A 12,504-nucleotide genomic window follows, 5' to 3' on the forward strand; every position below is an offset into this window, starting at 1 on the left:
CACGAACAACCAACAAGCTCCAGTGTTACAACATTTCCAGCTCGATGTGATACATTTGAAACAAATATTGGATGACCTTCACCATGCTTTCCAAGGAAAAACAAAAGGACAAATCTAATTTCGGTCAACAGCTCCAAGTTCTTGAATTGAAAGTTCTGGCAATTTGACAATAACCAGAGACACTTCTTATGATGTAAATACGTGCATTGGAATAGAATAACTGGGTACGGATCCTCTTCACTTCAAGTCACATCTCCAACAATTATTTTCGGGTCGTACGTTTAATGCCAGGCCATGAGTATGACGAGCATACGGATGAGTATTTCAGGTATACAGGGCTTCTGTTTTAGCCATAAGCGCGCCAGCCGTAACCAAAGACACGGCTTGTTAGCAAACATTACGGAACCAGGAGGTTTGTGGGAAGTAGCTGATGTCGTTGCATGTACTGTCCCTTAAATTTAAAAGCTGGCTTACCATGATAATTTTCCAATTAGAGTTTGTGCGCTAGTTTCAAAGGACAGTCCTGTAGGATCCTTCACACACTGTATCGTGTAGCATTTTGCTTGCATTCCATCATCCACAGCACTGCTGTTTGCGAGTGATGCGCTCACGGACATTATAGATGTCGGTACAGGAACGTATGGGCGTCAATCAGTGGGGCGGGGGATGTATGTATTTTGCACCCTCTACTGTTTTTACATACTCTGAATAAAAAATGTATAGGGTGAGTAGGCCTACATTTGGTTCATATTTCAGATAAAAATTATATTTAAATGAATAAACAATATTAGTTACGTGATCAGAAATTGCCTCAGATCGCACCACAAACATATAGAATCCAAACTTCCCCGGACCCCACGTTGTAAGGACTTCGTGCTTCGCACTCGCTGTAAGTTCTCATCAAGGTGATCTCCTCCCCCTTCCCCCAAGCACAAAGTTTTAAAAAAACGATTGACGCTCATGCAGGAAAGTGAAAGTACAAACCAACATGATTCCAACAGAGGTTTATAAGCGATAGCCTGTTCGTTCTTGCCTGCCGTGAGTCATGAGCATTTTCGTCTCGCTGGGAGAGCTTCTAATTGTTGAGGTAACATGGAAACTTGAGGAGTCCTACATTTTGAGACTATCCCAGTAATTTTAAATGTCACGACCGGCCTAGATTGCATGTGAGGATCGGGTTTGTGTCACCTCGTTAATTTTGACTTCGTCACCGCGGTGCGGCGACCTCGAAGACGTAATCGCACAAAGGCCGCCTTTCCCGTGCACCTGTTAATTAGGCCACGTCCAAATTACTGGACTGCGGCCGACAATCACACACGCTTCCAAGTAGTTGTGGTCGCTAGTGGCGGCTCCTATAAGCACACTAGCTATTTCCACCTTCAGCCAAATATCGACGCTAGACTTGTATTGGGGTTCAAGTAAGCATGAAGTAACTCATAGATCCAAACCAAAAATACTGCGCGCCAAGCGGTCTGCCAGCAAACATGGGTCAATAATTATTTTCTCCCACGCCCTGCTTGCGATACGAGGGATATACAAAAGTGACAGGTTGCAAGGCAACAAGGTTGCAGATCATCCCCAGTTGGAACGACCCCGGTATTAGTCTGCCCTATCTATTCCGTGCAAGCACGAGAGATGGTGCGCTTTTACAGGACAGGGAAACTTTTGATATCTATATTGCAGCGACCTGGCAGCGATGTCTCTTTAATGGGAACTCATACGCACGCGCACATGCTCATGCGCTCTTGGCGAGAAACGTGCCACACATCAGGCGAATGTGAATTAAAGCAAAGCAAATTTGACGTCACGAAAGATTTGCAAAATTTCACTCGAGTTGACATGTGTTCAAGTTTTGCTAATTGACCTGACGTCACATTTTGTGTTTGCTTTCGCGCCATGTATGAACCGGCCTTACGGCGCGCGACCAGTTTCCGTCTTCATGCAGGCTGTCTCGTGCACAAACTTCGTTCATGGAGCTATAGCTCCATGCTTCGTTGAAAAAAAATCAGTCTCTCTTTTTAAATGTCTTCGTCGATGAGGAGGTGCTTTTTGTCACATCGTGTTCTTGCATTGGGATATGCGAGCTATTTGGGGAGCGGTATAAGACGCGTTTAGTCTCTTTTGAATTTCTTTGCCAGCAAAATGATGTAACAACTTTACAGGTCGGGATGGTTTTTGGTGTACGTTCCCTAGCTATCATGTCTTTGACAGCCCTCTTCATTGATGACATTATAGGTGGCCTGCTTGTGGTTTGCACAGGTGAGGCGAGCTGGGACAGGTGCAGGTGTCAGCCCTGTCAGGCTGTAGCATGACTGACTGTTCAGGGTCCCCCCACACCATGCGTTAAAGACTCATGCTGAGACCCGAGTCAGCAGACAGACACAGCCAATTCAAGACTGATTATGTCATCCATTAAGGGGTACAGTAAATTCATCCTCGTGTCTGTTTACATTGAGCATTTCGACAGCGGCGTCTGGCTCCAAAAATAATATCCTCGCATTTGATGCAACATAAAATATCCTTCATGCGATATGCCACAACTTCACCAGGGCTGAAGGAATACTATACGTACACTTTGCAGAAATTCTCCTTTTTCATTCCGTAGTGCGCTTCCAAAACCATCATCTAAGCAAGTACGCCTTTATATCACTGAACGAATGAATTATAAAAAGACTTTGGAAACTTTATCAGAAATGGAAAGTTGTACACGCAACAGACGTCGGGTACGTCTACGGTCCTCAATCTTCAAGTTGTGGGGAATCCGACTTACGAAACCGATCCCAGTGATTTATTCTGTACGGACTTTGCTCGTTATTTTGCATTAAATGCCAAGAAATGTTCCCCATCAAAATGAAAGTGTTTCAGGCACAACCTGCAGGGGAGGAGGCGTCGAATAAATGATTGATACCGGCAGGTAAACTGATGGTCACCTGCAGGCACCTGCAACGAGGTGCCCGGACCACGCCTACATTTCACTGACTTGCTAGTCTCATTCCAGTCGCGAGGTGGACCATGTTCCACTGGATTTGACTCGATCCCGCGACTTCGCCCACGAGACATGATGTTTTGGTTTACACCGGGTGTCTTCTGAACCATCCAAGTGGATGTACACGCTGTGTGATAAAGTTTCTTTTATCAAGAAGTGCCTCCAGTGTTGTGAATAAGAAACACTAATTATTATGCTAATCATTTTATGATTTTACCAATAGGGTTTATACGTTTATACAAAAAAAGGATTCCAAATAAACAAATCGTGAGTTATTACTTAGCACTGGTAATAGATATTTATTTCTATGTGTTTTACATGTTAATACATGATGTAAATACACATTCAAGTTATATTTACAAGAGCTTTTCAGCCCCTAAATAGAACTTTTACTCCTACACTGACATCAATTCCAATTCATTAAAAACCACAGTGATCTTTCATTCCCTACTTTCTAAGACACGTAATACAAATGTAACTGTCATGACCTGCATAACAGCATTGCAATTGCAAAAAAATGGAAGTACTTTTAACGGTCAACTGAAAACAAAAACTGCGTTAATAATAATTCAGGCATTTATATAATTGTTCTTACACAAAGTGTTATCACAACGCTTTACACATTAGTGTTTTTATAATCCCTGGCGGATCCAGGAGGAGGGGACCCCTGGGGCTATCTCACCAGGGGGGGGGGCTTATTGTTTCTTTTTTTTGAAATACAAGTCATGTATAGTGAAAGAACGGCGATTTTGGCGACTTTTTTCATTTCTCTTCCTTCTCAAAAATGTGTTTATAGAAGCACACCAAAATTCGACCGCACTCCAAGAAAGGCCACAAAATAAAGAAATTTGCAAGTTTGGCATCCCCCCATGTACATAGATTACACAAAATTACGCATCGCGCGTAGGATGAGTCTTCCGGACTGAGGTATAGCGTCAACTGAAAATTCCCCGCCAAGATGTACCGTCAACAGAACTTTTCTGCGAGGCTACATTTGCCAGAGAAGCATAGTCGAGAGCTTAGCTTTCGGGGAGGGGCAGGCGGTTTATTCTGCAGGCCCCGTTCGATTGGCGGTTACTTGCCAAACTGCTGAATTTCAAACAGCTCATTGGATTAAGAATGTCAGATGGGGAGAGTGACTCCCGAAAGTCATCGATCACCCAAAAAGCATACATCAACCATGATGCTGTTATCAGTGTTTAACTACAGCCGACATGACAGGTTTACAGATGGATATATTACAAATTGAATATTTCCCAAAGGATTACGTTTCCTCACGAAAGGTGCGAACAAATAAATGAAAGACGGGAATAGATTGGTTTCCCTCATCGGTGGAATTTATTCAAAACATCCTGTGTTTTTACAGTTGTGACTCATTAACCAACCTCTATCATAATATCGTGCGTTTGCTAATGATGACGGACAGGCCCAAGCTTGGGGGATTAACGTGCCAAATCGTATTAAAAAGCAGATCTGAAAAGTACTTCTAATAGAAAAATGAGTTTTCCGGCAGGCCGTAAGAAGAGACTGTTTGCAAGACACTTGCGGATAGCCAAGACTTGGAAGAGCCTTGACTATCAACCGATCTGCTACAGGACAGGATGGTGTACTGTCAAACGTACAGATCCACGAGTTCTCGGATGCGAGTGAAATTTGACAGGCCCGAAAACACGCAGGGCCCTCTTCCTGGGTCTCTTTTCCCGGGTGAAATGGACAAAATTGATACTAAAACCATGGGCAGCAACTGCTGCCCGTAGGACAAGTTTTTTAGGCACAAGGGACGGAGCGTATAATTTGGACTGTATTGGCATAGGGTGGCTTCTTGTAGATGGTTGCTAAAATTTGGGATACTTTCAGGTTAGAGGATCTGAATGAAAAGATCGGTATTGTCATCAGTCGAAACTTAAAACTGAAACAAGATTAAAACGTCTTCTGTGGTTTGTAAATGCCAGGGACTGTTAAGCACACGGAAAGAATACCCACAGTTTCCACTTTGTCATCAGCCCGTAGAGCTAAAGTAAAAGGTGATCTATTTAGTCTTATCCGCAGCAGTCTATAACTACATGAACTGCATGTACTACAAAAACAAATACTAGACTGCAGGGTACACTTGGTAGAGGGCCTGAAAGTTTACCCCTGATGGCGCGCTTCTGGAACCCTTGGATAGGAAAAATAACGTGCTGAAATTTAGGAATTTGTACTGTTTTTTCGTTCAGTTTCTTCTTAAAAACGGTACTCTTAAAAAGGCCTTTTGTCAAATATTTGCTAGCATATGAATTTATGGAAACTGAAAAATGACCTGACCTATAAGAGAAACATCCTGCCAAAACTGACCAGTCACTTCCGAAAATCCAAAATACATCAAGAACAGTGCAATTCGCTGGTCTCGTACGCATATGAACAATTACGCAATCACAGATTATGATAGTCTTTCGGTAAAAGCCAAAGTAAAAATAGACCAAAATATCTTAAGAATTTTGAAATTTATAAAGAAATAAACTTAAAGCAATAACATGCTTTTACGAAAGATTCTGGTGTATTGTATTAGTACCCTTTGCTGACAAGAACTGCGTCACTTCGACTCAACGGAATCTGGAACCCATCGACCGCAGGTAGGTAAATCTTTGCAAAGTTCTACAGTCTCGTTTCCACATCAGCACGGGGAATGAAAACAAACATGCATGAACAAGGAGACCTAGGAACGACACTGCCGGAAGCAAAAGGTCGTTAATGAAGTTCTTTTTTTACCCATCTCCATGTGACTTTTCCTAAATTTTATTTGAGGAGGACCGAGGAAAAATTCCAACATGAGTATTTCTAGGGGTGATTTCAGTTCGAAATCATTCTCCAAAAATAATCGGATGGGATATGACGGCCCATGTAACATCCCCACAGACGGACCGCGCGAGGGTCCCGGAAGCTTGCTGCGTGACCTTTTACTTTCAGGCTCTATTGAAAGAAGTCCCAAGTACGTGGGCCGGGTGAACTTTTTTTTTAGTTAAATAAGAACCTATTAGTTCACATCCGGGGTTGCAACTCTCCCTGCCAGACTTTGCATTGCTTGATTCATCGCTACAATCAGCTTTTACCCACCAGCGAGCAAATTAAGTTTAACAACGGCGTCCATAGAAACACTAATTAGTTGAAATTAGTTCATTCATGGCAGACCACGTGCACCCTCGTTACCTACTACGGCATCTACTTTGCTGACACACGACTTCACTGACTAAGAGACTGACCAAACGACTACACGCTGGACAGCTGTATTATTTCTGGTTATTTTTGAACGATGTGTGACGAAGTGATGCAACCTAAACTTCAATGAAAATGTGGAGCGGCCCACGTGCAGAACATGTTTTCCAGGAAACTTGAGGTGCCATGGTGCCGTCTATTGGGTAAAGTGTGTTAGTAATGGCAATTTTTTTTCACCAAACCCGAATGTAATTTGTAGGCCCCCGAAATAAAATTAGGGAACTTCCGTGCATTTGCAGCCGGTTAGATAACGTAACTCACAGACGAGTCTCATTAATTCAACTGTCCAGGGTGCTGGGATATAAACCGGGTCCTTGGCACAGAAACAAGTGAAACGTGGATCATAGAGCCTGGATTGAATAGAGCACGGAGCGACAATCCTGGACAAATTTCGTCGGAACATGCCTCCCCTCACCAATGTTGTTTCTCATTAGGTAAGCTGGGCTTAATCTTGGTCCAATAAATGACTGCAACATTGTATGGGGGAGGGGGGGGTCTTTTCACCGTGCTTCCCACATGGTGTTCCAACTATTTTGTCCAGGATTGTAGATGACAAGATTACAACGCCGGAAACGCTCGTGTGGATTCTGGTCATTCGGACAAGAACTAGGTCCTGTCAGTTGAAAATCGACGAGTTCTGTTGTCATGCTGACAAGATATTGACAACTTTGTAGTTACGCTATATCGATTAGAACCAAATCGAGTGGTATAACGTGTGCGATAGTAAGCGGGAGATCTGAGGTTTGACCCCCCCCTTCTCAGGCAAGATTTCTTTGTGTGTCTTAATCACTCGAAAACACGGTGGGGTGGGGACAGGTTGCTGATTATGTCACTGGGAGGCTATGACAAAATATTTTTACCTGAAGATTCGGGTCCAGTCTTTCTGGAACATGGGTGGCAGCATACTTTCCAGCAAAATGTGTCAAAATAAGGGCGCAACATGTTTCATGGTTTTTGACCCTCTAGGGGCTCAGAAAGCAGTTCAGGAGTCGTGGCAATCCATATCAATTTCCAAGCTTTCGTTGTTTCAACTAAACTGGCTCCAGTGAACATGTGGCACAAAACTGTTTTGGGACAAACAGAGGAAACGCTGTGCAAGGCTTTTACCCAAAGTGGTAGAGATTCAGATGAGCTACTTCACACGCAAAACTACTGAATTTTTATAGGTTTGACCCCTTAGGGGCTTAGAAACCAGTTCAAGAGTCTTCGCAATCCATATCAATTTTCAAGCTCTCGTATTTACAACTTAACTGTCTCCAGTGAACATGTGGAATAAAACTGTTTTGGGACAAACGGGAAACTCTGCAGGGCTTTTAGCCAAAGTGGTAGTGGTACCAATTTAAGATGACGCATTTTCAGGTACTTGTAATTGGTATTAATGATCTCAACAACTTTACTAGAGGTTTCCATCTCACGCCGATCAGGGCGTCGATGTTAACGTGAGGAACTGGAAGGCGTCAGCGGCTCACTGCCTTCGGGGAATACTTCTTTTCTCAGGAAGAAAAGGCAAGAAGCGTGAAAAAAAATGTATCTAGAAAGGCCAGTAGAGAGATCAGGTGGTATGATAAAGGTGAAAGCATTTAGGTGCTTATTTATCAGAATATTTCACACAGAGTTGAACGCTTCTCTTTTTTATACAAGCATAGAAATACGAGAATTACTGCGGCATAAAAATTAATCGCTATACATCGAGATTAATGAGTTCTCCGTTAAGACAGTTACTGTTTTTCAAAAGCCGCAAGGACAAATTTTAGGAAGGGAATTCGTTGATGCACGCCTCCTTTTTGTTTTAATAATTTCAATAATTGTCTTCAGCAATGAGTCTCTGAAAGAGCAAGCATGAATCACAGAGCAACTGGAACTGCAACTTTTTCACTGGTCATCAACTGACTCAGAACTCCACGCTGTTTGGGATTCACTGGACAGTACACTGCACACAAATCGTACCTTAGATCCTGTCACATGGCCTTTTAGGTTCCATTTCCCCTTTTAAAAATCTTGGATCCCCCACACGCCCAAAAATTACTGAAATAAATCAATTTACAGAAGACTTGACATACTTTGTCGTAAAAACTGCCTGCAACAAAACAAAATGTCCTGGCTGCTGTGATAAATTTCACTGGCCTAGAATGGTCAGGTGATTTACTATATCGGGCAATCTCCCAGTCTCGTGTCCGGTGGGAATCCTGTCAGTATTCAAAGTCTACACTGCGATGATTTAAACTGTATTTTACTTTTGAAGTATATCTATTAAAGTACATATTGACTGACTGCTATATGACACTTTTTTTCTCCATGAAGATCCAGGGCAAGTGAAGCAAAGTACTAAAAGTCAAGGGTGAAAGTGCCCTAGGTGTATAAAAAGGTTGATCTCTCAATACCATAGCAGTCAGTAATTACGACATAATGTAGACTGTACGAGGAACTAGTTCATGCACAGATCAGACACTCAGACACTACACACACAATATTACTTAATTAAGAAAACACGTGGTCTTGTCAGAGTACAAGAGGATACTACTGTATGATGAAATATTTGATAGAGTACCATGAACAAAATTATTTATCTGTGGTCAGCCAAACTCTCATTTTCCATCCTCCACAGAATTTTTTGTAGTCTCTTCCCCTATGAAATAATGTCCAACTGCAGCCGAAATGTTTGAATTGGTTGGACCCCTCCAATGACGTATGCTGACAGGGAAGTAATGAGCCCCAAGCTGGACCATGAGAGGGTGCAAGTTTCTTATCAACAGAGGCATGTTTGGTCAGAAATTGAACTTCACTGGTCCAGAACGACTAGGAAATGCACGTGTGATAGCTGTGTGGCTACCAACAAAATGAACACTCAGACCAACATGGCTCTTTACAACCAATGAGGGGGTGCTTCTGCTCAAGACAGATTGCCTTCTTGATTTACAGGGTATACAGTGTATGTATAAACATTCAAGAAACACTGCTTGAGCGCACATTGAAACTTTCACAGATTTAAAGACGAGTCAATGCTATCTTTTCAAAAAACAAACAGGGTGGCCAAAGGAAAAACACGAGGACACTGTACTGCTTCTCAAAGCTTGGAAACCCTGGCCTGGTGTGCTATCCGCACTCAGTCTGGGTGGAGTTTAACAGTGAGACATCGTATGGGTCCAGTCCACTAATTCAAGCCCCATTGAAAACAGTGTAAAATCAGCACCGTTCAGGGCCAATAGCATGCACGCCAAAATCCCTGAGATTTCTGAAACACAAATGAAATTCTTGTCTGGTCACTTATCTTTCAATTTCTTTTCAATTTTTTGTGGGTTAACCAATTACATTTTTAATTATTCCCACAAAACAAAATCACCCCCCAAAAAGTGATTTTTCCGAAGTCTGATTGCAGCCATTTTTTAAGTGGCAACCCTCAACTTTCTCGGGCACTTAGGACCATTTTTCAACCGTAGTTTTCAGCCCTTCTGCCCTCATATGAAAGCTCAAAGACCCAGGGAGTTGATTCTGGCAACGATTTACACAATCTCACCATTTTGGGGGCCAAACAATCTCCTTTTTCAAAAGATACTGTGGAAGGGGGCACTTTTAATGCTAATGAGCTGGTCAGAAATTCTCACTTGAATTAGTGGTCTGCACCCGTATGGTACACTCTGCGTGTTCCACCAACTAGAGGGCGCTGTGCTATCTACTCAGGAGAATTTTTGCAATTTTCCAAATTTCAGCTGAGACTCTGGTTCGGCTCGTGCTTAAGCACCAGAATCAAACCTTTTCTTTTGAAACAGCATGAAAACACTCCCCAAACCAAGCTGTATACATTGAAAGTACATACCTGGTGTGGACATTCCTTTTCATGAGGAAACTCAGAGAAAACACTAAATTTTCTTGCAAACTAAAAGTGGAACTGTTTGCTGAAAGAAAAGAACCCAGAAAGAAAGGAACCAAGAAATTACCAATCAATCTCTTATCCCATCAACTTGATTCTCAAAAAAAAATTTCAGTGTCTTCTATGCTCTTCCTTTCAAGGAAACTCAAAGATCCCGTTGGAATGCACTGTTTTACTTTTTTGTCACACTTTTGCCAACATGTTACTAACACCTACATGAGGGGGATGTCCTCCATGTTTGTGTTGTGACTGCTGTACACGTAATCGCTACCCAGACCAGAATCTCTCTTCTGTAGCTGACCCCCAGTATCCTTGATTTGGCTCAAGGAGCCACTGGCATCGTCGCCCTCGTCAGTACCCAGCATGGGTTCCAGTTCTACAAAAACCTCCTCGGGTGTGCTGGCCAGTACCGTCACATCGTCTTCGCTGCTTTCTATGCTCACCATGGGGATAACCTCAGGTCTGGCCCTGGAGGACATTGCCGTGTCACTGCCTTTGTCTCCCACTTCCTCCTGCTCCTCCTCCGAATCCCACTCTTCTGATATCTCGAAGAATGGGTAGTGCTTGTAGTTCTGGCAGAAGTCCAAGTAAGGGGTGTCCTCCTCGAGTAGAGCTTCCAGCTTGTGGCGGAGATCGGTGAAGGTGGGGCGGTCCTCTGGGAAATGATGCCAGCAAGCAATCATGATGGCATAGCTAGTGGGTAAATGCAAAGCAAACATGTTGTTACTGTAATCCAGCGGTCATTTCAGTATAAATTTAAAGGGTAGCTGCGATGGAATTTGTGAAATGGAAACCTTCAAAATGCACCTTTGTGTCTCTGTCAACCTCATTTTCAGGTTTTTGCTTCACTCAATCAAAGGGTCACTGCCTTTTGGTTTTATGCCAACTAATATTTCCTTATTCATGAGCGAAATTGTGACGTCATCTTAGCAAGAAAGTCCCAGTGTAACACTGGTTTGTAACAAAACAAACCAAAAAACATCCTGTTTGTTATAGCTTTTCTGGACTGAAGTTTCTGTTCTCTGGTAATTTTGTTGCTTGTACACAGCAATAAGAAAGAAGTCAGCCTTTTCTAAGAACTTTTGTCAGCGAGTAAATTCTGGGTTCCCACTTCGGACAGAAAAACCTGCATAATGAATGATGTCTTCCTAAGATGACACCGCAGGAATAGTGCAATCAGTCATCCAGGAAAAATTTATAATTTTAAGGTTCTAATCATACCTTGCCCTGATAAGATTCCAACACTTGATTGTGGATTCTAAAGTAATCTTTTTTTAGCACAGAGGTTTTATCTGACTCCAGGACTCACAGAATCAGCAATCACTGACTGTGGAAGTGCATCTGAAGTTACTTACAACTTTCAAAACTGAATGATAAAGCATGTCTAGGTAAACTCTGGCATAGACCCAAGATAAAATCAATCAAGCGTTGAGCCTTTTCTCCCGTAGTCTTAACTGACCTGGATTTAAATTAAAGCCTACTGTTGTTTGTAGACTTAATTTTTTTGCATCAGGATGTTACATATTAAACATGTTTCCCTGTAGTGCCCCCTGCTAATTTGCTTTCTACTGGCCAGCCAACTGTGTCGAGGTTCTGTGATTTATGGCAAAAATACCCGACATAAAAGTCTAACACTGTTCTCTTACTGACTGAGACTTGCATCAAGACGAGTCTGCCACGTTGGCTTTGCAGCCACTGTTTATTACCACGGAAGAAAAAGCACTTGCTTCCATCTGCTTGATTAAGAATCTTGGTTGCTTATGTTAAGTTTTCAAGATGTATTTTTTTTTTTTTTTTTTTTGCGTTGGGAAGATGTTACGTTGGGTACGGGCAAAACCGTTATATATATAATTATGTTAAGTTGCTTATGAACACAAACTTGCAAGATTTCCCACAATAGCCATCATGCCAGTACTGTTCTACTTACAGAACTTCCGAACAGTTTTCTGGTCTCACTATGCGGTACCCTCCTTTCAGCATGCCAAGGATGTCTTCATTCTGAATGCCAGGATAAGGTGAGGCACCCAGGGTCACTATCTCAAACAGCAGCACACCAAAGGACCAGCTGAAATCAAATGTAACAGCTGTCCATTGAAATGGCATATCTGGTTAAGTCTCTCAAGTAGTGTTTCCATCAAGGCTAACTCAAGTAAGAGTGGTCGTGGAAAGATTTTTAAAAAACTAAAAGAGAATAGCCAGCAAATCGTTTATATGCCTCCATGGAGGGGATCGCAATGTAGAATTTGGGACAAAAGCAAAACTGGTAAAAAAATTTAGGAAGCAAACTTTCCCCTTCCTCTCTTGCTTTCAGCAGCTGCACTCCAGAAACTCCAATCACGAGTGTCTTTAAGCCAGCACACACTCAACAGTGCTGATTGCTGAGATGTGATGCTGAGTA

At 42.4% G+C, this 12,504-nt stretch overlaps 1 protein-coding gene across 1 annotated transcript in view; it reads right to left on the reverse strand.

Moving 5' to 3' along the window:
- Window positions 1-3,254: 3,254 nt before the first annotated feature.
- The window catches only part of LOC147800558 (uncharacterized), a 42,637-nt gene continuing 33,387 nt past the window's right edge, over window positions 3,255-12,504 (reverse strand). The window contains exons 18-20 of the mRNA XM_087141336.1: window positions 12,034-12,171; window positions 10,323-10,799; window positions 3,255-10,131 (exon numbers count right to left, since the gene is read on the reverse strand). Of these exons, the coding sequence (XP_086997462.1) occupies window positions 10,113-10,131; window positions 10,323-10,799; window positions 12,034-12,171 (634 nt within the window). The 3' untranslated portion in view covers window positions 3,255-10,112. The remainder of the gene's footprint in view (window positions 10,132-10,322; window positions 10,800-12,033; window positions 12,172-12,504) is intronic.

The sequence above is a fragment of the Acanthaster planci genome, linkage group LG01 (assembly GCF_054643075.1).
Source record: "Acanthaster planci isolate LZ-2023a linkage group LG01, COTS_SCS, whole genome shotgun sequence".
In the NCBI taxonomy this organism is placed as follows: Eukaryota; Metazoa; Echinodermata; class Asteroidea; order Valvatida; family Acanthasteridae; genus Acanthaster; species Acanthaster planci.